General features: G+C 37.4%; 4 protein-coding genes across 10 annotated transcripts; 1 reads left to right on the top strand and 3 right to left on the bottom strand.

The window, feature by feature from the left end:
* The first annotated feature begins 916 nt into the window (after window positions 1–916).
* On the top strand, window positions 917–11261 carry LOC125224205 (histone-lysine N-methyltransferase ASHH2-like). Of its 2 annotated transcripts, XM_048127563.2 has the most exons (19): window positions 917–1142; window positions 1840–1907; window positions 2016–3660; window positions 3819–4020; window positions 4743–4891; window positions 4975–5054; window positions 5286–5417; window positions 5487–5603; window positions 6028–6120; window positions 6773–6850; window positions 7220–7276; window positions 7403–8330; window positions 8408–8463; window positions 8726–8805; window positions 8898–8980; window positions 9085–9164; window positions 9512–9591; window positions 9905–9950; window positions 10046–11261. In XM_048127563.2, the coding sequence occupies exons 3-19, from the start codon at window positions 2082–2084 to the stop codon at window positions 10925–10927; spliced, it is 4722 nt and encodes a 1573-aa protein (XP_047983520.2). In that variant the 5' UTR covers window positions 917–1142; window positions 1840–1907; window positions 2016–2081; the 3' UTR covers window positions 10928–11261. The 2 variants fall into 2 exon arrangements, with proteins under 2 accessions (XP_047983520.2, XP_047983521.2); XM_048127564.2 differs by having other exon boundaries at window positions 918–1142; window positions 1840–3648.
* A 502-nt stretch (window positions 11262–11763) lies between these two features.
* On the bottom strand, window positions 11764–14079 carry LOC125224206 (amino acid permease 3-like). Of its 2 annotated transcripts, none has more exons than XM_048127566.2 (6): window positions 13940–14079; window positions 13605–13838; window positions 13271–13364; window positions 12887–13101; window positions 12670–12809; window positions 11764–12604 (listed from the first exon to the last, which is right to left on the bottom strand). In XM_048127566.2, the coding sequence occupies exons 1-6, from the start codon at window positions 14001–14003 to the stop codon at window positions 11939–11941; spliced, it is 1413 nt and encodes a 470-aa protein (XP_047983523.2). In that variant the 5' UTR covers window positions 14004–14079; the 3' UTR covers window positions 11764–11938. The 2 variants fall into 2 exon arrangements, with proteins under 2 accessions (XP_047983523.2, XP_047983524.2); XM_048127567.2 differs by having other exon boundaries at window positions 12950–13101.
* Window positions 14080–16738: 2659 nt separating this feature from the next.
* LOC125219434 (uncharacterized) lies at window positions 16739–20026 on the bottom strand. 4 transcript variants are annotated; one of them, XM_089068072.1, is made up of 5 exons: window positions 19892–20026; window positions 18108–19209; window positions 17817–18027; window positions 17250–17338; window positions 16739–16913 (listed from the first exon to the last, which is right to left on the bottom strand). In XM_089068072.1, the coding sequence occupies exons 2-5, from the start codon at window positions 19164–19166 to the stop codon at window positions 16848–16850; spliced, it is 1425 nt and encodes a 474-aa protein (XP_088924198.1). In that variant the 5' UTR covers window positions 19167–19209; window positions 19892–20026; the 3' UTR covers window positions 16739–16847. The 4 variants fall into 4 exon arrangements, with proteins under 4 accessions (XP_088924198.1, XP_088924202.1, XP_047977365.2 ...); XM_089068076.1 differs by lacking the exon at window positions 19892–20026 and adding an exon at window positions 19682–19885; XM_048121408.2 differs by lacking the exon at window positions 19892–20026 and adding an exon at window positions 19762–19885.
* A 995-nt stretch (window positions 20027–21021) lies between these two features.
* LOC125223656 (PHD finger protein EHD3-like) lies at window positions 21022–24843 on the bottom strand. 2 transcript variants are annotated; one of them, XR_007176755.2, is made up of 7 exons: window positions 24703–24843; window positions 24216–24530; window positions 23530–23685; window positions 23041–23373; window positions 22708–22797; window positions 21347–22279; window positions 21022–21190 (listed from the first exon to the last, which is right to left on the bottom strand). XR_007176755.2 is itself a non-coding variant. In XM_048126902.2 (6 exons), the coding sequence occupies exons 2-6, from the start codon at window positions 24426–24428 to the stop codon at window positions 21404–21406; spliced, it is 1668 nt and encodes a 555-aa protein (XP_047982859.2). In that variant the 5' UTR covers window positions 24429–24530; window positions 24703–24843; the 3' UTR covers window positions 21022–21403. The 2 variants fall into 2 exon arrangements, 1 of the variants encoding a protein (XP_047982859.2); XM_048126902.2 differs by having other exon boundaries at window positions 21022–22279.
* Window positions 24844–25042: the final 199 nt, after the last annotated feature.

Below are 25042 nucleotides of genomic sequence, written 5' to 3'. Positions count from 1 at the left end.
AATTAGTTAAAACTAATCATATTTTTAATTAAATCGTAACAGTCACTTGAACCATATAAAAAAGCTCCAATTCTTTAATAATATTAAAAAAATTTAGTCATAATAATTTTTAAATCAATTATATATTGGCCAAAAATACCAAACAAAATATTAAAATAGCAAAATATTCTAAACAACAAAAAATATGTGCATTTCTAATTCTACCTTATCATTTGAGGCCAAAACTTACCAAATCTTTAATACAAAGGCCAAACAATTTAGTAGGGAAGTAGGTTGGATAGATCAAATATGTAAGCAATGTAGCGTATTATACTCTCCGTCCCAGTTTAAAAGTCACATTTTATCATTTAAATTCATCACAGTTTAAGAGTCATATTTAATATCTACCATATTTGGACATAAAATTTAACCCAATTATTCCTTAAATTTACATCCAAATGTCATTATTTACATAAAAATAAACAAAAATAAATAAATTAAAACACCTTTTAAATCTAAAAAGTCAAAAGGAACCTACTATCAACCTACTCTCCACCAACTCATTTCATTTATTACATACTTCACCAATTTCTTAAAACTCATGTCATAACTAAATCTTATTCTTAAACTGGAACAGAGGGATTATTTTGTATAATTCGTAATATTTACTGAAAATGCAAAATTCCAATCTTTATTGTGAAAAGGCAAAAGAATAATTAAAAACATTATTATTGTTAAATAGCCAAAATAAAATAAAAACAAGATATTTTAGTAATAATATCTAAATAGAAAAGGGAAAATAATTAATCATTATCAGGGGTCGCTGCCCTCACATGCCACGCGTACAACGTCCAAGAGCTGAGCAAAGACTGCTTGTACATCATCCTTACAACGTTGTACCCTCACTGCGTGTGTGTGAGAACAGAATGGATAAAAAGGTTCCATATTTTGGTAGGAAAACTCTCTCTCTCTTCTCTTCCCATTGAACAACCGTTGCCTGCACCGTCAAGGAATCCCTTTCTCTCTCTAAAATTCACATAAATACATCCAGTAAGGATTTTATATGCAGCCGTTGTACGTGTCTCCTTCCACACGTTTGTTTCAATTAATCAATTCAATTAACCCTCGGTTGTTGCCCAGCGCGTTGGTTGATTTTTCATCAGGTGCGATTTCCCCCCTTTTTATCTCCCCTTGACTTTTAATCTGTGTTTTATTTGGTCTGCGTGATTCGGCATTGGTAATTTCGATTGAATTAGGGTTTTGATTTTGGTCGCGTTTAGGGGTTTTGGGCTCTGTTTGATTGGATTGATTGTTGTGTGTGCCTGAGACCGGCCCTTACCTGCATTGTTGTGCCGTTAGGAATTAAGTTCTTGTTCATCTATTTTATGATTGATATGTGATTGTGAACAATTTTTGCTCTTGTTTCATTGTAGCTTTGTTTTTGTAGTTGACCAATTGTGTTGTTACAGAATGAAGAGAGTGATGGAGGTGCCATGTCTTACATGAATTGTTCATGCCAGGATACTAAAGTTTGAAGCTTTTAGCTTTCTGTGTGTGTATAAGCTCATGGCCTGTGTTGCTATCCCCCCGTTCTTTTGCACACGTGTACAAGCCTTATTGTTTTTGCGGTTTCAGGAGTGAATAGGATTTTTTCTCCTGCAGTATTTTCTTATTTGATGATGTAAACTGTACAATCGTGTTTGAGAAGATGTGCTAGAATAATTGCTAAGTCGAACATGTTAGTATCCATACTCAGCTTCATATGCTTATTGTGGAGTGCAGTGTTTATTATTATTATTGTTTTAGTGAAGTTTACTTGTTTCTACACTCATTTTCTTTTCCATGACCATTCTTTCCCAGAGTCAATAAGCTACATATCTGATGCGGTTGGAGGAGAGTGTAATTGACGTCTCAAATTTGGGCTTTTAGTAAGCTTCTTCTTTTCTGCAGTTAGATACCAATTGATATTGCATTCGGCCTTCCCTTACTATTACAGTAAGATAAATCGCTGTTAATAAAAGGAAAAATGATTATAGGGGTTACCTGAGTACTGCTATTGAGACTTCACCAAATATACTGTGTATCTCAGTAAACTGGATAATATGTTTACTGAGACGTCTTTCAGTGAAAATGCTGGTGAGATCAGGGCAGCGTCATCTCCGGATGATCTCAATTTTGGCATTGGAAAATTGTATGTGTCACCCGAACCATATGAATCGACTCATGTGAGAGATGATGAATCATCTGATGTGATGCTCAGATCAGATGTTTCAGCCGCAGAAGGTCTTCTTTCACCTTTTCATTCCATCAACTTTTCTGAGCAACCATTGCTGGGGAATGACATGGCAATTAGCCCTGTCAAAATTGATGCTATTGGTTCTATTTCTGAATCTAAGCTGCAAGGACAGATACATGGTGAGGGACAGGGTTATAGTTTACATTATTCTTCTGATTCTGAGAGGATTCACGATCCCTCTATACATGGGGATGGTGAAGCTGAGGTTGCTGATCAAATTGAGAGGACCCAACAATCAAATGATCTTATTGTATACGCATCTTCTCGGAGGAATAGTTCCCGCAACACTCTTGATAAATTGAACCATATTAATGATTCTAAGCAACCATCAAGAAGTTGTACGGTGATCACCCCAAAAGACTCACCATCTCAGACTTCTAGAAAGAAAAGAAGTTTACTCTCCAAGCGGGCTAAATCTTCTGTTTGGGGATCTGTGGATTTACCAAATTTTGAAGAAAACCCATGTTTAGGTAATGGGAAAATAGTAGGGAAAGTAAGAGGTAACCAAGGGAAGAGCAATGTTATCAAGGAAAAGACAGGTCAAAAAGCTGCCTGCAAAAGCTCCACTCCAACTGGTCGCATCTCTTTGAAGATTAAATTTGGCAATCAAATCTGTGGTGTGGTCAATGTGGCTGAAAATTGTAACATATCGGGGACAAGCATTTCTGGATCATGTGACAAAAGCGAAAGTAAGTTTCAGGAGGAATTTCCTGGAGATATGGTATCCAATGAAAACATGGAGAATGTAATAAGTGCTGATGCTTCTGCTTTGGATGCACAGCTTGATGTTACATGTAGTTTAGAAAATAAATCCTTGAGTACATTAAGTGATCATCAGATCAGCAGCCATGAGCAAGGATATAATTTGAGAGCTCCCACTGAGAATAGGTGTTTAGATCCAGGAACTTCACCTGATTCTGAAGTTATAAACTCTATTCCTGATGCACCACTTGGTGAGAGAGATATCAACGATCTGCAAGATAGTCCTGGGATGCCACTGGAAAGAAGTAGTGGGGAATGCTTTGCAAACTCATCTGCTGCGGTTTCAAGTTTAAGTTCCCCAAAATTGAAATCTAAAAAAGGAAAGAAGACAACTGGTGAAGAAGCCAAACATAAAGCTAGAGCACCTCTAGGCCGTGAAGTGAACCCTTCTCCTGAGCTTTCTGATGTAACTGAGTCCTCAAAATCGCAGGCCCACTCTAGTGCGAAGGGAGGATGCAAGAGCAGGAATAGTATCTTGGATTTGCCCCGCAAGAAAGGCAAATCCTCTAGAAAGAAGGGGGATAAAAAGAACTTTGTTGTTAAGTTTAAAATTGATCCGAAGGGCGATGCAAGTGGTGTTCTTAGCAAAGTGGGAAGCCATCCAGAAGCAGGTACATGTTTAGGTCTGTTGATATCAGTTTTTATGTAAGAAGTGCCTTATTTGATGAAAACGTAAAAAAATGATGGTATTATGTTGATCATGCTGTTCCCTGAGCCCAGTGACTTATATCCTACTACTGCAATACTGGAAATATGAAAATATATTTTCTCATATTTTTAGGAAATCAAACACTTCCTGATCATGGAGAAATTGGAGATCTTAGCTCTCCTCCTACTGAATCAGGATTTGTATCTTCATCTGGTTGGCCAAATGGTCAGAATGCTCTTCCAATGAATGCATGGGTCCTCTGTGACGAGTGCCAAAAATGGCGGCGGATTCCAGCTACACTTGCAGATCAGATTGATCAAACAAACTGCCGATGGTAATTAACCACTGTTATTAGTATCTTATATATGAAATGTTGATAGAAATTACATCTTAGTTACATTTGAATAGACATGGATGGCTGTCTCTGCCAGTGTGTGTATGTGCCTAGTTTTGTGCATGTTAAGTTATCCTCACTACTTGGCCTGGTAGAATTGTTTTACTTGTATCTAGTTTATGCCTTTTCTTTGTCAAAGAAATGTAGGAAAATGTCACCAAGTATCAGAAATATGTCACTCATGTTACAATATTCGAAGCCAATGTATTTTGTTGTACAAGCTACAGTATGCCAGTAGTTACATGTTAAAATTGTTATGCACATGTTGCAGAATGGGTTAAGTTAGACCCATCTGGAATGGTCTTAGGTCAATTTAATTGTTTTTTATTTTCTATTTTCAAAATTCAGAAAGACTCTTTGCAATCTTCCATAAGCTGTACAGCACACTACCAGCTCTGCTGATGTATTTGTTCTGGAAATGTCCTAATGAAAATTGATACTCACACCATGTTTTCCAGGTCATATACTTGAATGATCCAAGTAATATTTGTCTAGTACATTCACCTGTCATTTGATAAATTATGCTCAAACATATTTTGGCTGTTTTGGGGCTACTTCGAGTTGAGCCTAAGAATGCGAAGTGTGGGACTAGATGACTTTAGATGTCAATCCTGTTTTACAACAAAGGAAATACCAATTTATGGATTTTGTCTTATTTGAAGGACTTGCAAGGATAACACTGATAAAGACTTTGCTGACTGCTCAATTCCTCAAGAGAAATCAAATTCAGAAATCAATAAAGAGCTGGGAATATCTGATGATGAAGATGCTGGCGACACCTTGCCGATGTCCAATAAAAACAAATCAACAGGTAATTTTTATCGCAAATCAGATCTGTACCTTCTGTAGATGAAATGCCCCTATTGCTTTTGACTTCTGAGTATATATTGCCAGCTGCTAAACAGTCATCTTGGACTCTTATTAAGTCAAACTTGTTTCTCCACCGAAGCCGTAAAACTCAGACCATCGATGAGGTGAGAATTTAGCTCCGTTCATGTGCAATTGTTCGTGCCCAATATATTTTGCTTGATTTTAGTTGTAAATCACATAAATATACTATTAAGTGCATAACTGTTATTCTGTGTATGTACAATTGTTTTTTTTGTATTTGCTTGGTATTTTCACCCATTTTTACAGTTTGCCCTGGCCAAAGTGTTATCAGTCTGATATTATTTTTTCTCTTGCATTTCACTTGTGTATAACAGGTGATGGTTTGCCATTGCAAACCTCCATCAGATGGAAGAATGGGTTGTGGATCTAAATGCCTTAATCGGATGCTAAACATTGAGTGTGTTCGAGGAACTTGTCCGTGCGGTGAACTTTGTTCGAATCAGCAGGTACTTACTATTTCTAACTTTTGAACAATTTTATTTTATCACTTTAATAACCCCTGTGTTTCGCTACAGTTCCAAAAACGGACGTATGCAAAACTCAAATGGTTAAGGTGTGGAAAGAAGGGTTTTGGTCTCCAATCTCTTCAGGAAATCTCTGAAGGACAGTTTCTCATTGAATATATTGGAGAGGTAACTCAGTTAATCCATATTTCAGATATTTAGCATTTATGTGTTGAAATATATCAAACTAAGTTGTCATTCTATATACTAAACTGAATTAGTCAATAATGCACAATATGAGATTGGTCAGCGGCCTTGCATATATTACTTCCAATTGATTTATGTTATTCCATGCAGAATCAGAGATGACTCAAGATTCTTTTTAATTGTGTTTTCTTTCGGCAATGAGAATTTGTCTCATGGTATTTATTTTGTGTCACTTCATTTTCCTGAGAAATTGCTCATTTGATATGCAAATTGCAGCAAATAGCTTGTCATTAATATTTCCTAAGCCACAGATCATGGTGTGGTGGGACTTTAGATTTCAGCATATTCTGCCATAACAGATAACTGTAACTTCAGCTCTTAAATGTTCGAGTTATGGATGTTTTAGGTACTTGATGTCCACACTCATGAAGCCAGGCAGAAAGAGTATGCTTTGCAAGGGCATAAACATTTTTACTTTATGACGCTGAATGGGAGTGAGGTTTGCTGCCATCCCCTCCCCTCTTTATTTAATGTGTAAAGTGGAAAACATCATTGGGCTGTTAATATTCTTTTTATGTCATCGTGATGATTTGTGTCCGATTCTGACTCAATTTTTAGTTTATAATGTTAATTTTAGTGTTGATTTTACTCTTTTGTTATGGATCAAGACGTATACCAAAAAATGTAAATGTCTATCTTTTTAGTTATGCTGTATGGGTTGTGGAGTATCTTGAGTAGTTGAAGCATCAAGTCTTCACTAATTGGTGCTAATTTGACAGGCTGATTTTTGGACGTTGATTTATGTTCTTATCTAGCTCACCAGTTTTTGTATATTTACGTTCTTTAATTTTGCATGCATATGTAAAGTCTCTTGTATCCTTTGAAATGGTTGGCCACAGACATAATGGCATTCGAGAATATGAGTTTCCTGGTGTAAGAAGTTCGTATTCCAATCTGAGAAAGAGTTTGTGTAACCTTAAATACATTAACAATGGTTGATGTAATTAAATAAGACTAGGCCTTGTGCTCAGCTCACCGAAATCTCAATTGATTCAATCTGAGCTTTCCCATGTTTGACTTTGATAACATTTAATGGTGCTATTTTGTGTGTGGTTATCATGTTTTCTTGGAATTTAATGTTTTTATTTCAGGTAATTGATGCGTGTTCTAAAGGGAATTTGGGCCGCTTTATAAACCATAGTTGTGACCCTAACTGCCGGACGGAAAAGGTATTACTGGAAGCTTGGCTTTTCTTATATTTGTGAATTCTTATGTATATTCTTCATGTATTTCAGTAGTACAAAGTGAAAGAGTTTATGGATTTGTAAAATTATTATTTAGTCTTAAAGAACAACTAATTTCTTCTATGGAAATCCATGATCATTGGAGAAGCTTGTGTAATTGTGTCACACTTAAAGAACAACTAATTTCTTCTATCAGATCCTATTATTACTTTTAATTAGTCAAAATGGAAAAACTACATCATATTATGTGATTCCTTATTCCATGCCTGTAACTTCAGAAAAGTGATTACATGACTTAAAGGGGTTTAGAAATAGAAATACTAATCTTTGACTTTTCATCTTTTATGATTACAGTGGATGGTGAATGGAGAAGTCTGTGTTGGACTTTTTGCTATTAGAGATATTAAAAAGGTAATGATATCTGCTGAAAGTGGTGAACCATTTATGTGGCCTAGGTCAAGCTGCATCACTGTTTGTGTCTGTGTTCTAAAGAGTGTGGGAGGGACATGCTAATTTTTGCAATTTTTTGCATGACAGGGTGAAGAGGTTACGTTTGACTACAATTATGTGCGTGTATTCGGTGCTGCTGCAAAGAAATGTGTTTGTGGTTCACCTAATTGCCGAGGCTATATAGGTGGGGATCCAACAAATTCTGAAGTAATTGTTCAGGATGACTCAGATGATGAATATGCAGAACCTGTTATGATCTGTGAAGATAGGGATATGAATCATGACTGGACTGCTATAATGTCTCAATCCTTATTTGAGAAAGAAATAAAATGTAGAGATGAGCTAGAAGAAGACAGAGACACAACAGAGAATGTCAATGCTGCTGATCAAATTGAGAGCATCAATTCAGGCACTTCACATAAAGGATTAGGTGTGAATTCTGATTCTAATGGATGCTCTAAGACTTCAACTGCTACAAGAGTTGTGGACATGACAGTCCATGATAAATATGGACCTGCCAATGCTACTAGTGTTAATGATATTGCTTCTGATGCTGCTCTTACACCTTTGAATACTACTGAAGAGGCCTTGAATATTTCTGGATCAGCTAATATGGAGGCTGAATCTGAGAGCCTCCTGCCCCAGAGCAGTTCTCCAGTTAAACATAAGGAAGCTTCCCTTCAATCAGAGGAACTTAGGAATAACACAGTGTCGAAGACTCTGCATGTCAGTAATAGGTTGAAGGTGTCTACTACTACATTACCTGTAAAATTGCAGCATGATGCAGTTAAATCAAAGAAAAAGTTGAAATATGGCACTATGCGAGGAAAGGAGGAATCCTCGAAGTCTGGATCTCCTGCTAAGACTTATCATTCATCACCATCAATTAGAAAAGGGAGACTCAAATCAAATGTTGTGAATGACAAAGTGGCTCCAGATGGGGATAAGTTAAACGCAGTACGCAACAAATCTAAGAAGTCACCTGGCCTTTCCATTAGCAGTCATGTTGAAACAGGTACTGTCATTGGCTTAATGCTTTCATTTTCCTTTTATTTTTTGGTTTTACTGTAATGCCTTTCTGAATGACTGCAGTTGAGGGGAAATTAAATGAGTTGCTGGATACTGAAGGTGGAATAAGCAAGCGCAAAGTAAGTTCTCCTTCTTTCCATCAACTTTTCATGTTTTTTCAAACTTTAGTTTGTTAATGCATCCTTTTGTTTCTGGTTTATGACCTCAAGGAGGTTTCTACAAATCTTAGTAATTAGTATTTACTTTAACCACATGCAGTTGTTGCTTCATTTTGACGGCATCTGTTTCTTTTAGTTTGATTTTATGCACTTGATCCTGCTTTGTGTTCATCTTGGTGGTCCTGGTCCATTTCTAAATTCTAATCCTCTTATGGCTTAGCAGGATGCCTCAAGAGGGTACTTGAAGCTTTTGTTTCTAACCGCTGCATTTGGGAGTAATGGGCATGGTGAAGCTATTCAGAGGTATTTCCATATATTGTGCATTTCCATATGTTAGGGTGAATATAAACATATTTACTTGCTTGATGCTTGATGCATTTTGATCTCCCTTTCAGTAATCGAGATCTTTCAATGATCTTGGATGCACTCTTAAAGACAAAATCGCGGACTGTTTTGGTTGATATAATCAATAAGAATGGTAATTATTCAGTCTTCTGTTACCAAAAAGTTGATGTATACCATTTTAATTTGTGTTTAGTAACTACATTGTGTTTTTCATAATGAGTGGATTTTGGTCAATAGGTCTGCAGATGTTACACAACATAATGAAGAGGTACAGAAAAGAGTTCATTAAAACTCCAATCCTGCGCAAGCTTCTTAAGGTAAATTTGTTAAACATGTATAGTTTTTAGTCATTAAAGACTTAAAGTGATCATTTCATAATTTATCTGGAAGCTAAACAGGACTAAAAAATACTGGTTTGTGCTGGGTAGTGTCCAAAAGTGGGATGTGCACAGGTGTGGGATGTACCCAAATGGCAAAAAGTGCGCACCCACGGGAGGGATGGAGGGACATAATACTTAAATATAATACTTAATAATGAATAGCTTTTGATATTAGTGTTAAATATAATACTTAATAATGCCGTGACAACAATGCACCTGAGTAAAATAATCATTCAACGACTTGGATTATCATGCTTATTATATTATTCATTTTTTGTTGATAGGTACTTGAATATCTTGCGACAAGAGAAATCCTTACTTTGGAGCACATAAGCGGAGGTCCACCTCGTCCAGGTGTCGAAAGGTGAAGAAAATTTCTCCTATTACTGCTGTACAATGTACTTGAACAAAAAAAGTGTGCTGTTTTGTCATTTCCCTACTCCATTTTTTCCAAAAAATTATATACAAATAAATTCTATTCAAGTGGTTGTTGTGTTTTTATGTGGCTTCCTTTTCACGCTGAACATAAAGAACATACATGTGCGCAGATGGAGATATTTTCTCCTCTCGCTCTTGGATTAGCCTTGTTTTTTCTTTTTAATTTATAGCGTCATACTGAACATGAAATATTAATAAATTGTTATGCTCTCTAAATTGCTCCTTACTTGTACTTGCAGCTTCAAAGATTCAATGTTGACCCTGACAGAACATGCTGACAAACAGGTAACTGTCGTCCATTTTGGTGTCGATTTAGTCCCTCATTAGTCCATGTTTGATAGGCTTTTGACTGGAGTATCTATTGCCTCTACTGCTCTCAGGTCCATCAAATTGCACGAAACTTCAGGGATAAGTGGATTCCGAGATCCCTCCGGAAAAAGTGCTTCATGGAAATGGATGATGGGAAGAGGGAATTTCGCCAGCATTCAACAAATGGTAAATTATCAGTATCATCAGGAGATCATAGGAGTGACCGAGGTGGAAAACATGCAGATTCAGTAGAATCTTGTGACAAACAGCCCGTTGTTGTATCTGGTATTGAGACTTCAGCCCCAAACCTCTCCTCTGCTTCAGGTTGTAGTAATGGAACTAATGGAACAAGAACACGCAAGCGCAAGAGTAGATGGGATACCCCACCGGAGGAATGCATGCGTCCCAGTATTAGAGCCAGTTTGTCAGTTGACAGAAACCAAAATACTGACAATGATATTCCTCCTGGGTTTTCGACTCCTTGTAATGACTCTATTATCCCAGCCACTACTTGTTCGAATGCTCTTAGTCATCAAGAGAGAGAGACATTCAGAAAGCATCCATCTGGCATTGTGCTGGCAGATTCACTAGATAGATTCGTTGCACGTATGCCTGTATCTTATGGTATACCCTCTTCTCTCATGCAACAATTTGGGGTCATTGCAGAAGCCGCTGCTGTTTGGACTGTAGCTCCGGGTTTGCCATTCCATCCCTTTCCTCCTTTGCCTCCATGTGCTAGCGACAAGGGAGAAGAGCCATCGCCAGTTGCTAAATGTGTTAGCGAACCGCTTGAAAAGGCAGGACAAGATGATGTTGCTAGCCATGTTCGTTACTCTGGTCAGAAACGTACAATGACAGAAATGAATATTTCAATAGAAAATGAGCATCCAGATTTTCAGCAAGAAGAGGGTTCTCGTAAATTAAGCAGCAGAAGTGGGGGAACTCAGGTGTAGATTCGGGAAACGGGACAAATCAGTTTGGAGACTCATACAGCTCGGAGGATTTAAACTGGAGAGGAGTTAGAAATGCAATTCATCACCATTCATTATGAAAAGTTAGCATCATTTTAGTAGGAGATTTTTCAAGGAGCTTCTAAAATCGTGTAATGCTCCTGTACAATGTATGTAATTCTTGACTGCACAGCAATATCGATACTGACATATTCTTTTATTTCTTAAGTTTTATTCTCAGCAGTAGGTATTAAATGCATTTTTCGACTTAGAGCAGGTGACCATTCTTCACTTTGTAAAACATTTATCTTATGAGATAAGTTTTGGTTTATCTCCATTTGCTGCACCCTAGTTTGTGTGTATGTTTGCTCTGCTCGTGTTGTACAGATAATCGATACCATCAGCTGTCCACATGCCTTGATGAGTATAATCTGTGCGCAGCCATTCAGATCGAGCACCAAATAGAGATGTCGAATCTTTGCTCGTTGCTGAAAGTTTGGTCCAGCAGCAGGTACGCCACTTTATAAAGCGTTTTGCTGGTTGAGACGAGGGATGGCTGCCATGATGAGTGAGTCTTGAAGGTTAAGTGTTAAGGGCTCCATGGATATCGATACCCTTTGTTACGTGCTGCCTTACTGAAGGTTTTCTATAGCCAATTGATTGTTTGCTATATTAACCTTGCTATGTTTAAGTGAAGTAGGGCACAACAAACTATTCATTAAGTTATCTCAGCTGATGAAATATTAGTTGTGAGAGATGAATTACTTCTAATTTCATTGGCAATCTCTCTCTTTGATGTTCGATCTAAATTCCCAAGAGATAACATACCTACAAGGAACAATTTCATAAGAGAGAAGAAAAATTCTCACTCTTTGATTTCCTTATTTTTTTCATCCATACCTACAAGGAACAATTTCACCATTTATCTATATTTTTTTCACTCTAATGTGAGATAACATCTATCATAAGCCAGCAGCAGCAATAGATATGATAAAACACGTCCATCCTCTACAACTACTCATAGCTAGTCTTGAAAGGCTTATAAACCTTGAGATCAGAAACAACTCCAGCAACTGAGCCAGCAGCAGCAGCAATAGATATGATCAAACAAGCCCCACTCAACATCTGCAAACATATCCATCTTGAGCTCCACTTAGGAATCTTGTGGCTACTGATATACATCTCGACCGGGAAGAACACCGTGAGGGGCCAGAACCCGAGCGCCCCGAGGACCCCCACGACACCACCGAAGAATGGCATGGCCATGGAGATCATGGTCGCTGTCACCACGAACACACTCCTCAACACGAGCCTGAACAGGTTGAGCTTGAAGGGGCTCTTTAGGCCCGGGACTAGGACTGGGATCTCCTTGTTTATGACGGAAAACGTGCTCTCTGGGAGGTGTTTTTGTGCGAGTTTCTCGATGAAGGCGAATAAGGGCTGGCAGAAGACCTGGTAGGCACCAACGAGGTGGATGACTAAGGCTGTGTTGGCGATATCCAGGAGCCAGTAGGGGTTGTAGAATCCGAAGCCAGTGAGGAGGTTGTCCGGGGACATGTCACCGAAGGCTGCATAGCCGAAGCAGCCGCAGAGCATGTAGAAGACGGCTGTGACAGATACACTTATCAAGGAGGCCTTCTTCATTGTTTTGTACTCAGATGGTGGGGATTTGATTGTGTCCTGTCATTAGTAATAGCCGTAGTATGATTTAAGTAATAACTGAGATTCTTTTTAAAGAAATGTACCTGGATTTCAATGAGGATTAATGAGTAAGAATAGGAAAAAGCAATTGCACCAAGTGCTAGGAGGCTTCCCCAAATCTTCTCCATTTCTGTGACTTCACCAATGCTCACTCCTGTGAGGCTTCCTTTGACTGCCCCATTTTCTAGAAACACACACAACAAGTACAACGCATAGTAGTGTCAAGAATCAAGATCAAGAATTGAAGATAGAAATTAGTACCAGCAACTTTGGAGATTCCAAGGCCTAAGCTAATCAAGGAAAAAGTGAAGGACATGGCAGCACCAACAATAGAGAGCCACCCAGTCTCTTTAAAATTGGGGATTTGTGAGAGAATCACTTGCACCACACCAAATGCAATCTTGTAATAATTGCTAGAGACTTTGCAAGGATCTTCATGCCCTTTTGTGTGGAAGCAATTTGACCTCTCAATAGTCCTGATTCCACAACATCAAATATATTGAAGCAATAAATCCTTTTACTGATCAGTGCAGTGGGATTAATGTATTTTAATACAAATAATAGAGTTAGCTAAGTGGAGTATAATTTTAGGTGGGATCAGTTTTAGTTTATTGACCAAGACTGCTAAGATACACAGCCACTCACATCATGCTTTTTGAAGCCTCCAATGTGAAGCCAATAGCTGCCCCAGAAATAATCAAGTATTGAATAGCCCCACACAACTTAACCTGCATCCCCCCTGAAAATCACAGATAATTCACATATCTCCAATCATAAACTAAAAACAAATTTTAGTGTAGAAAACTTTTTTAATCATACACCAAATAATTTTGTGAGACATGTCCACAGAAGTAATGCAAAATTTGAATTTTGTATAAATGGTTAGTAAAACTAGTTTTTGAACTTATTCTAAGCTTGCTTCTATCCCATATTCAAATTTGAAGTGAGCATTTCCCCCAAGCATTTGAAGAACACAAACCTAGATTAGACCTAACAGCATCCATGTAGGTGTAGTGTCTCCTGCCGTTGTTAGAGTCACCGTCTCGATAGCACGATGCTAGGAGAGAGGAAGTGTAGTGTGTAATTACGGAGAACAAAATGAGTATGGTGGGACCTGCAATCCATCCCAATTGAGCATTAGCCCAAGCCAGTGAAAGAACAGCCGGGCCTATCACGGCAGTGATCATGTGTGAACTCGCTGTGAAAACGGTCCCTGGTAAAAAAAAAGAAAAGGATATGCTAAAAAATATATATATATATAAATTTTTTTTAGGAGGGAAGTGAGAAATGAGAGGTGTTTGTTTGTGGTTTTACCGGTTCGTTTGGGACGACCATCGTCGTGATAGAGCTTGATGTCGAAATTTTGGTTGTTTGGCATTTTTCGTGTGTGTTTGATGGTGAGATTGTTTTGCCTCGTTATACTGTTTGAACTTATAGTAAAAAGAACCGTGTTTAACGCCTAGTGGAGATCACATACTTCTACTGCAAGTAAAACTGTTTAATACCATGCATGTTCTAAAGAGTGCATTGTTGATAATATATTTAAAATCTACTTTTAATCTCGATCGTTTGTCAAAACAATTATTTTACAGCATTGTAGTATTTGATATCTTTTGCCCCGAATAATACGAATTAGTTAAAATAATCGTATGTTAACAGTCACCCACTTGATGTAATTATATTGTTGAACAAAATAATTAAATTAGTTACAAATCAAATTTCGGTTAGTTTATAACGATGTATTTTGGTTAGTTTATAACGATGTATTTACGGCTTTTGCAGCACTATAGAAAAAAAAAATTCAGCTAAACACAGCATCTTGTATTGTGCTTAATTCGCAGGTTCGTAGAACAAAACGCAGCATTATATTCTTGTTCCTTCTCCATCACTTTTCCTTTTATTAACTAATAAAATTATGTCATTTAATACAATCTCATTCTGGATAAATATTTTATTTTAAATTTTAATACTCCCTCCATCTCAAGGAAGATGATCCCTTTCTTGGGCGGCACGGGATTTTATGCAACTTTATTTCGTGTGTTGAGAGGAGATAGTAAAGTAAGAGGGGGGAATAAAGTAGAGATAAAAATGTTTTCATTTTAAGTAATGGGCCATCTTAGTTGGGACAAACTAAAAAGAAAAGTGGGTCATCTTCAATGGGACGGAGGGAGTATCTTTTATATATTATGTTACCAAAATTCATTATTCTTTTAATAGCACTAATAAAGAATGAAAATATTAAAAGCAGAGAAAGACGAGAAGGTATAAAATAAAGAATGAAAATATTGGAAAAGAGAAACGGAATAAGAATGCTGCGCTTTGTTCCTAAAAACTTGCGTATTAAGCACAACACAAGATGCTGTGTTTCTGTAGCAATCAAGCATTAAACTAAAATGAATCCTTTAAAAATAAACCGTTCAATATGTTTTAAATAATATTACAAATACATATTAATTTTTCGATTGTAATGCAATAATTTAAATAATACTCCCTCCGTCCCACTTAAGATGACACGTTTTCCTTTTTAGTTTGTCCCAACTAAGATGACACATTTACTTTTTTTGGAAACTTTCTCTCTCCAATTAATACACTCAATCACTTTTTCTCCTTCTTATTAAAATATCCATCTTTCTTTATCTCTCTACTTTAATACTTGCACCCACCTTTTCTCTCTCCAATTAAACACTTTAACCAATAACTCCTAAAACCCCGTGCCGGCTAAGCAATGTGTCATCTTAGCCGGGACGGAGGGAGTACTACAAAGATTTAAATAGTTTATTTTTAGATAACACTACAAAAATTTTAATAATTTTTTTGAAATAATATACAAAGATTTAATAATATCACAAAAATATTGGTCCTTAAAAAATCACGAAAGAAGTACATAAACATTCAAAAATCACAAGTTTGGTCCTCAAATCAAACTAAATAGACGGATATACCCCTCAAGGGCTAAAGGATAGAATAGTAAAAATCGAGACTGAATTTGAGATATATGAAACCTTTTTACTAAAAATGTGATTTTGTAAATGTTGGGTACTAAAAGTTTGCAAAGCCTATATTCTGGTTAGAGCATCTCCAATGGCGGCTAGCGGGCCGGCTAGCCTATTCGTGGTCAGCCCACTAGCCGACCATTGCAACCGGTGAGCCGATCGGCTAGCCCACACCGATTCGCTAGCCGGTCCGAACGCAAGTGAACATGTGGGAAATCATAGGTGAATGGAAGGCGGCAACTGACCCTGTGGAGAAGGGGGGTTTCTTTTTTGACCTCCTCCAGAGTATGCGGGATTTGGCTAGCGCACGTAGAGAGGCGGGAGACACCGGGGCTCAGATGCGGCAGATTTGAGGTTCCCGGATAGCGGCGACGAGGAGTGAGGCGGGGCTCGTGTGTGGAAGTAGAAGGATTTTTTTTAATTATGTAATTTTTTTTAATGTACTTTTTTAAATTTTAAAAAAATATTGCATTTTCCCGTATCTGTGTCGTAAATTTAATTCCGTATTTTGCATGATTGTAATTTGTTTGTTTTTTATAATTTTGTTTATTATGGCTAGTCCTAGTGCTAGTCCAGTTTCTTGTCCTGATAATGTGGCAGACAGTTTCTAGTCCTAGATGATGTGGCAGGAGGAGTTTATGGCTAGGCTATTGCTAATCCAGGAGCCATTGGAGATGCTCTTAGTTTTGTAGTTCACTCTTATGATTAATATGCAGAATCTTGTGACAAGCAGCCCGTTGTTGTATCTGGTATTATGGCTAGTCCTAGTGCTAGTCCAGTTTCTTGTCCTAATAATGTGGCAGACAGTTTCTAGTCCTAGATGATGTGGCAGGAGGAGTTTATGGCTAGGCTATTGCTAGTCCAGGAGCCATTGGAGATGCTCTTAGTTTTGTAGTTCACTCTTATGATTAATATGCAGAATCTTGTGACAAGCAGCCCGTTGTTGTATCTGGTACTGAGACTTCAGCCCCAAACCTCTTATCTGCTTCAGGTTCTAGTAATGGAACTAATGGAACAAGAACACGTGAGCGCAAGAGTATATATTGGTGAACTATATTATAAAAGGGCCAACAACATGCGATTTGGCATTTAAACGTGGACAATGATATTATAATCTTGATTCAGAAAAATGACACTTCCTTAACAACCAAAATATTGAGTATAGCCAACATGATCCAAACATGCCAAAAGAGATGAGATCTTTACATAATCTTGATTCACATATCACCTTAGCCGGACCCTGAGCGCACGGCAACGCATTCTTTGTCGCGCCAAGGGCTGAATTCCTCTGGCTGCTGCAAATTCCAGCAGAGGAAGCAACATAAATTGTGTCAGAAAAATAGGCAAAAGTTCAACATAATTTGTGAATAAGAAAGTGAAACAAAATACTACAGATGAATTCAAGATGTTCAATGCATATATACCCTCTCAAGGGATCGGCTTCAAATGAACTGATATCGAAATTGCACTGGTTTTTAATGCATACAATTTCTTGAGCTGTTCAGACTCAGAATTGTAAATATATACCTAGATACGTATATACTTATATAACATCGCGCAAGAGAAGAAAACCTGACGAATGTAAGTAGACGAGAATCTTAAAAGGCGCCTAAATTTGATAGGCTACTGACCTCAATCCATAAGAAGAATCCTCGAAGAAGGTTTAATTGTTTTGGCTGGTCGCCTTTCGCTTTCGCTCGTGAGAGCTTTTTATTGAGAGCTGCACTCGATAAAAACAACAAATTACATACTGGTTATCAAGAGAATGCTAAGTTTACAAATTCAAGTGTGGAAATCATACAAATGCCAAGAAAGGAAACTCGAATGTTCTCTTCATCGGCTAGAACTCATGGAAATAATTTAGAGCATAAACTCAAATAAACGTTCGACAATGCACATGGCCATTCGCGGTACTATGATCATAACATTTGACCTAGACTAGTATGCGATTTTATAGGTTTGTAAAACAACTTCTTCCTCACTCTCATGTTTGTACTTTCTTTACGAAGTCCAAATTAGACGAGAGTTCCTCAACAATATGCATAATATGAGATCAACTTCAGAGTCCGGTTGTCAGAAACGAGCATACAGAACCACCATCAGCCCCTTACAGGACAGCTAAAACCGGGTTTAAAGTATAAAACAGAGACTGTAATGAGGAAGAATCTCGGGACTAAAATTCATCAACTTCAACTAACCTGGATGGAAATCAAGATAACTCTTTCCAGGTTCCGGCTTTCCAACAGATCTTTCTCTCCCATTACGCAGATCTAAGTGGCGTCCTTTCAGCGAGGGTTTTTTGATATCTTTCCATAGCTTATTAAACTCATCTAAATCAAAAGGTTTTCTAAGTGCAGCAATAACCTTGTCCTTAAACGCAGACTTCCCCGTTGTGCCCCTGTTAATCAGCTGCATAACTAGGACTTGTTAACCAATGATATATGAATACGAAGACATATGTTTTTAAGATAATCACAACGAGAAACTACCTTGTTGAATGTATCGATGTCTATGATTTCCACATCAGAGGATTTGTTGTCGTCATCATCATCCTCTTTCATCCAATCACGCTCTCCACTCTTCAGTTCATACACTACTTCAATATCCCCGACAGTATAAATAAGATGATCGTTGACAGGCTTGAGTTTTTGATGCCATAAATGATAATCACGGTCGAGTTGGATTTCCTCTTCATCATACTCACTCTTGAACTTATTCCTTTTGCGATTTTGTGAGTCATACTCGGGGTCGAGTTGGATTTTCTCATCACCGTACTCACTCTTGAACTTTTTCTTTTTGCATTTTCGTGAGCAGGTACGAGAATCAGGCTCCATCACCACTACATTCTCTTTCTTCCCACTCTTGGACTTACTCAGCGGATCCGTCCTAGTTACCTTTTCCATCTCCTTCGCCCTATCGACATGCTCATCATTTTGTTTCGTACTATAACTCCTCAACTTCCTTCTATATTGTTGTTGACCAGAGTTTTTATCCAAATCCGAATCTCCTTTGGCAGCGGGAGTGTGAGGGGCACGGGTAGAGTGTGACAACAACTTTGCATTCTCTTCCCTCTCATTGTTGGACTTGCTCCTTTTTTTCCTACCAGTCAGCTTCTTGATCTCCTCCCTACTCGAAGCAAGGTGTGAATCAAGAATTCCTTGAACCTCTGCAAGAGGCATCTGATCCAAAGGTCCATCTATTTGTTCTTGATCACACTCTGTATCTGAACTTGAAGCTTCTTCATATTTGATGATAGCCCTTGAACCATCTTCTTTCACGTATTCAGCTCTATACGCGTCGCCATGCTTCTTCAGTTTTCCTAACATAAGCATATAATCAGGATCGTCCTTATCCTCATTAACATCATCATTTAATCTCAACTCTTCATTTGGCTTCGCCCTACTCCTCTCGGAAAATATTTTCACCAGAGCGCCCATGTAGGTCTTGTCCACGCCGTCTTTACGCAGCAATTTACACAATTTATTGTAGGATATCGCATCAAAATCATTAAACTTCTGTGATACAATTTGCCTATCTTTTTTAACCATTTCGACCAATCCTTACTTCAAGCCTCTGACTACTTTAACATATCTGCACAATAATCACAACACTTTTATTTGGGAAAGTTGAATCATAATCCATAAATGTCATCTACTTCATCGATTCCAGAATCATATTAAAAATTCAAACTTTCTTTCAAGAGACTCAATATCAGTGCAACTAGTGATGGTTTCAATTAACCCCAAACCCATCAAATCAAGGAAAGAAAAAACCAAACCTTTTCAACAAGAAAATGCATTCTTTCACATTACACACAAAAGTGAAGAAGAAAAGGGCCAAATCTTGAAGTGGAAAACTACAAACAGCAATTCTTTACAACTAATGGAGTGAAAAATCAAATCTTGAAACAATAGAGGCATTTATTGAGAAACAATTAGAAGAACAAACCAATTACACAAATGAAACACAGACATAAATGCAGATGGGATTTGACAGTAGTCTCAAAATATAATACATCATGCAAAATTTGAACGGCCCAGATTGAAGCAAAATTTGAACGCACATGTAAAATTCAAGAGTTTCAGATCACAACTCCTAACGTTCCACACTCATGCAGTAGCAGCTTCGGAGAGAGAAATTTACCTTCCCCACAAATAACAAGAAGAGAAAGGGAAAAGAAAAGATTCTGCAGTTTCTTGAAAACCAAACACGCAGTGAATGTGTGTGTGTGTGTGTGTGTGGTGAGTGAGAGAGGGAGAGAGAGGCTACATACGAAATAGCAGCAGTTTTAAGAAGAAGAATTTCCTGCCATATTATTTATCGCCGTAGCCCGTAGTGTTTTTTTACTAGGGCATGAGGATTCATGATTACTCCACCTACCAAAATTAAGGTATGTAGCCGTATTACAATTTTTATTTATAGTTTTCCTTATTTGAAAAATATGGATTCCATTAAAATATACTCCCTCCGTCCCTAATTAGGAGCCACAATTTGACCGGACACGGATTTTAAGAAATGTAAAGAAAAGTTGGTTGAAAAAGTTAGTGGAATGTGAGATCCATTTTTTTATATTAATTTTATAATAAAATGTGAGTGAATTGAATTAGTGGAATGTGGGACCTACTTACTATTTATGGTAAAAATGAAAAAAATGAAGTGTGACTCTTAATTGTACAGACTGAAATGGAAAAATGTGACTCTTAATTAGGGACGGAGGGAGTACTTTCTCCAGAATAGGCACTCTTAGTTGGACTAGAAAAATTTATGAATTGGAGAAGGAATTAAGCGACAAATATCAAATTAGTCCATCTAACATATTGGGTTAGTTGGCAGCGCGGAACTGTGGTGATCTTGAGGTCACGGGTTCAAACTCTGCCCCCCGCTGGGAGATTTTCAGACTTAATCCGCAAGCCCGGCCAAGCAGGATTAGTCGGATTCCACCGAAAGGCGAGTTCGATACACCTGTGACCTGTGGATAAAAAATATAAAAAAATAAAAATTAACCATTTTCTATATTTTCTCGAAGTCCAAACTTTTTAAAAAAAATCCAACTATACAACTTTTTTAAAAGTGACATAATTTTGATTTTTACTCAATTGAAAAACTAAAATTTCACCTCCTGTCGCCTCACCACTGTTCTTGATCTCAGGAGTCCATCTTTCAACACAAACAATAATTTTTTAATTACTAAAAGTTAAATAAAATAAATGATATTTTAATTGTTACATTAGTTTAAAATTTAAATATTACGAGTCAACTATTTTCCTACAATTTTTTTATGGGAAAAACAAGACAAACATAAAAGTTTTATGTATCTACAATTTAAAAAAAATCCATAAAAATTTATAAAATGCTGAAGTTAATGGTAAATAACCATGAAACAAATATAAAGATACAAAGGAATGAGAAAATCTTTCGTCAATATTAATATAGGAGAAAATTACATAAAATACATAATACAACATTTGGCTTAGTCTAGGCTACTAAACAAGAATACATCAATATTTCAACAGGGTGAAGCTTAGTACAATTGCAGCTCATTCCATACAACAGATATCACAAGAATGAACTCCTGCATCAAAATCAGGGGCGGGAAAGGTTCTTTCAGATCGATTTCCCACGAAAGGCTCCGTATTCATGACCTCGTAAAAGAATATTTACTACAAACTACATCACCTAAATCGATTCCATAGCAACTGTCAGTCTACAATTACGCGAAGGAATTTACCTTGAAGGACAAACGCAGAAATCCGTCTCCTAAAAAAGGGATGATCTAAGTCAAAAGTCAACCTGTTGCAAAAATGTCTCGTCCAGATGATGCAGTGGCAGCCAGATTCTCTTCGTAATTCAGAGTTTTGGCTGCATTTAGAAGCATATCCACTCCACCTGATTTGTTCAAAGCCTCACTACACTTTAGTTTCCCATTCAAGGCTCTCTTTCTGGATGCGTTTTGCATATGCTCGTACGTCCTCCGGGCTCTCTGGATATGCTGGATGCCAGTATCGCATTTTTGGCAAAACCATTTCCCTTTTGGTATGGTCGAGAGCGGTGGCTGCATGCAATAGATGTGGTAACCATGATCACAGCCATCACATAGAACAATCTTATCATCGTCTTTATCAGTTAAGCAAGATCGGCACAGACAGGAAGGGCAATACCAACACTGGCCATGCGAGATAAGCTGTTTAGTAGTTAAACATTTCTCATGGTAAAACTTATGAGGACAAAAGTTGTGCCCACAGATTCTATATTCTCCGTCACTACCAACTTCAGTTCTACATACTGTGCAGTGCTGAAACTTGTCATCGGCAACTAACTCATTTGAACTCCCCTCTAACTCTTCTGTTGTTACATCATTCTCAAGCTCGTCTTCTCCACCACTGCCATCACATGGTGACGACACAAAGGCATTTAGCCTCTCACAAGCTATGCAGTTCTCGTGTGAGGATTCAATTCCCTTTGCTCTACAGTTGGCACAATACCAACTTCTAGTAGGGATTTCTGTAATGGCAGGCTCGATACAGGAGATATGATACATCTCCTCGCACGAATCACAGACCAAACGAGTGTTTCCATCTGCCCTTTTCCTACAACACCTGCAGGTGTATGCTTCATCAAGAGCACGTGTCTCTGTCAGCTCGGGTTTAGTGTGCACAAGGAACTGTCAAGAAACATACAAAAAGTCATACCCAGCCCTTAAATGTCCAAGATGTGAAAGAAGCTAAATTAGTTTCAGAATATATTATTCCATTGAGACCTAATCCTTTAATCACTTCTGTAAGTGTATCGGGCATAATTAGCTCTTCAATAAGCTAAAATTTAATGCCAAGGACTTCAACCTAAAGAATTTAACACATATAACTGAAACTACATTATTAATACCGAAGATACATTTTTTGGCCATCAAAATGTGCATTATCACTGAATGTATTTGTCGCAACAGAAACTAAACGAATACATTGCATTAAGTGTGAGAGCCAGGGCTCCCATTAATTTCATTATCATTATTAAGTAGCAGGAGATCATACAAATCAAGACAATCAGGATAGACAAAACACAGAAAGGGCATCTGCAAGGAAATTCAATTACCTGTTCATTGAAAGCAGTCACAGTTTTATCTGATAGGCACTTTGCAAGAGCAGTTATATCAGAGCCAACCTTCTGGAGCTTCGCCCAAATCTACACAAGAAAGTACATCCTTGAGAACCAAAGCTCAAACAAATGCGATAAATCTGAAGTATTTTCATCCTCAATCTCATAATACCAGATATTTGACAATGGTATTCTCGAAGTAGCCACACGTTGTGCATAAATACATTTCCAAGGTATGTATCCAAACAGATACATCTAATGTGGCAAGATGATGACGATGATGATCACACCTAGAAAAAAGCAGATTTAAGTAACTTCAGAGAAGAGTACCTCTTGAACATCAGACTGAAATAGCAATGGAGACTGTTCATATGCTTTCTCCTCCATCCTTGTGTTTATGTGATTCAAATCAAAGAGTTTGTCTGTCTTTATGCCTTCAAAATTTTCAAGAAGTAGACTGCATAGCTGTGCAAACTGTTCTGACATAAAAACATCCATAAAGGTGCAACTGCTGCGCTCTGTGAATGTTGTAGTATTTGGTCCGTTGACTGATCCACTAGATGTCAAACCTACATTAGACTTAGTTGCATTCTGGAGATCATCAAATAGAATGCCAGTCTGAGATGTGGTTTTGCTCCAGTCTTCAGAAGAACAGATAGAATCCTAGATTAAAAAATATCATATTAACTAGATAAGAGGCTACTAAATAGTAAATACATGTCAAATCTTGTTTGGATAGATCAAAATATATCATATGACAGAAATACACAACAATGTGAATAAACTGTAAGTTTAGCCTCTCCAAATTAAGAAAAATACCTTTATAGTAGTTCCAAGAGTAGTTGATGCTGGAAAAACAAGTGCACTTTTTATGCTTTTCTTCAATCCGCCACTATCAAGCGACTGGCAGATTTGATCCAGAATAATGTTTCGTTTGTGATTGACTAAGCAACCATTGGAACAATCTGCACCTTTCTGAGAACATTTAGCTAGGTCAAGTAAGCACTTAATTGACTGGGAAATCAAAAGCATCTAAGCAGCCCGAGAGAGCACATACATAAAACTGATAGACACGGATGGTTGTGGGTTCAGAAAATAAAAATTAGGTAACAACATATCTGTAAGCAAAGGTGGCACGTAACAAGTAACTGTTAAAGTGAAAAAGAAGTAGAGAACAAATCCAATACTAAATTCCAATAAAGGGGAATGATAATTCTGACTCATCAATATGTTTAACTCTGCACCCATACGCCCATAGTTCATAACTTATATTATTAAATGGAGCACCGAAGCAATCTCTTTCAGTCGTATAATATTTCTAAAAAACTGCAGTCACTAGTCTTGCAAGATTGTTCCAACTGAGTCTACAGCTTGTAACTTCAACTAAATAAAACGAGAACTCAGAAGCAGAAGAACATTCTCATACTTCTATGATAAAGTGAACGAAAAACTTAGTTTGCTACACATCTTACTGTAGTATATTTGGGTATAAAAAATAACCGCACCTTCTCACTCAGCTGACTCGCTGAATCCATGGTCTTGATGCTCTTTCGCCTCTTATAGGTAAGCAAACTATCCCCTCCCGATCCCGAAGGCCCAGTTTCAGAATCGACCGCAACACCATTATCCTTCACCTCCTCAACATCAGAGGATCCTACCAAACTCTCAAAAAAACTTCGACTACCGTTCACATTACTATCTTTAGGAGCATCCACCATCCCTAATCTTCGATTAAGCAAATCTAACCACCGAAGAACACAGTCATAACAATTGGAAGCTGGAGCAATCAGGAATTCCAAATTCCCTTACGAATTCAACACCTACGGTGCAAAAAACAATTGAATTAAGTCAAAATACAAGAATCAATCAAATGCTACATCCCGCTCTCCCAGTAAAAGATCTAGAACTTGCTAAGTATGCATAAATCCAAAAATTGCTCGAGAATTTCAAAATCTGTACCAAAAGCAGAGAAATTTTAAGTTCAGAACTTACTGGAGTTGAAGAGGAGAGAGAGAGAGGAAGAGAAATGCCTTTCGCTGGTCGGATTTGGAACCCTAGAGAGATAAGTTGCCCCCAAATTGAGTGAGAGAGAAACGGGTTTCAAATTTTCGAAACTGAAGTCTATTTTTTTGCACGAAACCGCTATTTTTTATTTTTCGATTACATAAAAACACTAAACTCCACTAAAAAACAAATTTATACTACTAACAATCATAAAAATCTGTAATTAGTCGAAATTCGAAGGAAAATTATTTTCCATCGTGTTTTTCTTTTGTTTTTATATATATCTGTATATAAACTGTTTATTTAATTGATTTGATATGATTAAATG

This window comes from Salvia hispanica, chromosome 1 (genome assembly GCF_029641045.1).
Source record: "Salvia hispanica isolate PSC_SH4W2 chromosome 1, Shi_PSC_v1, whole genome shotgun sequence".
Lineage (NCBI taxonomy): Eukaryota > Viridiplantae > Streptophyta > Magnoliopsida > Lamiales > Lamiaceae > Salvia > Salvia hispanica.
Note: the sequence above shows the minus strand (reverse complement) of the source record. Positions and strands in the feature narration are given on the sequence as shown.

Coding starts and splice junctions, on each gene's coding strand:
- LOC125224206 (XM_048127566.2), bottom strand. CDS start 14,003: ATGCCAAACAACCAAAATTTCGACATCAAGCTCTATCACGACGATGGT. Junction 13,839..13,939: donor TGGTCGTCCCAAACGAACCG/GTAAAACCACAA, acceptor TTTTTTTACCAG/GGACCGTTTTCACAGCGAGT. Junction 13,102..13,270: donor GAGGCTTCAAAAAGCATGAT/GTGAGTGGCTGT, acceptor TTGTGGAATCAG/GACTATTGAGAGGTCAAATT.
- LOC125219434 (XM_089068072.1), bottom strand. CDS start 19,166: ATGGTTAAAAAAGATAGGCAAATTGTATCACAGAAGTTTAATGATTTT. Junction 17,339..17,816: donor TTATCTTGATTTCCATCCAG/GTTAGTTGAAGT, acceptor TATCGAGTGCAG/CTCTCAATAAAAAGCTCTCA. Junction 16,914..17,249: donor GATTCTTCTTATGGATTGAG/GTCAGTAGCCTA, acceptor TGGAATTTGCAG/CAGCCAGAGGAATTCAGCCC.
- LOC125223656 (XM_048126902.2), bottom strand. CDS start 24,428: ATGGTGGATGCTCCTAAAGATAGTAATGTGAACGGTAGTCGAAGTTTT. Junction 23,374..23,529: donor CTCTTGGAACTACTATAAAG/GTATTTTTCTTA, acceptor TTTTTAATCTAG/GATTCTATCTGTTCTTCTGA. Junction 22,280..22,707: donor TGACTGCTTTCAATGAACAG/GTAATTGAATTT, acceptor GTTTCTTGACAG/TTCCTTGTGCACACTAAACC.
- LOC125224205 (XM_048127563.2), top strand. CDS start 2,082: ATGTTTACTGAGACGTCTTTCAGTGAAAATGCTGGTGAGATCAGGGCA. Junction 5,604..6,027: donor TCATTGAATATATTGGAGAG/GTAACTCAGTTA, acceptor TGGATGTTTTAG/GTACTTGATGTCCACACTCA. Junction 9,165..9,511: donor TCCTGCGCAAGCTTCTTAAG/GTAAATTTGTTA, acceptor TTTTGTTGATAG/GTACTTGAATATCTTGCGAC.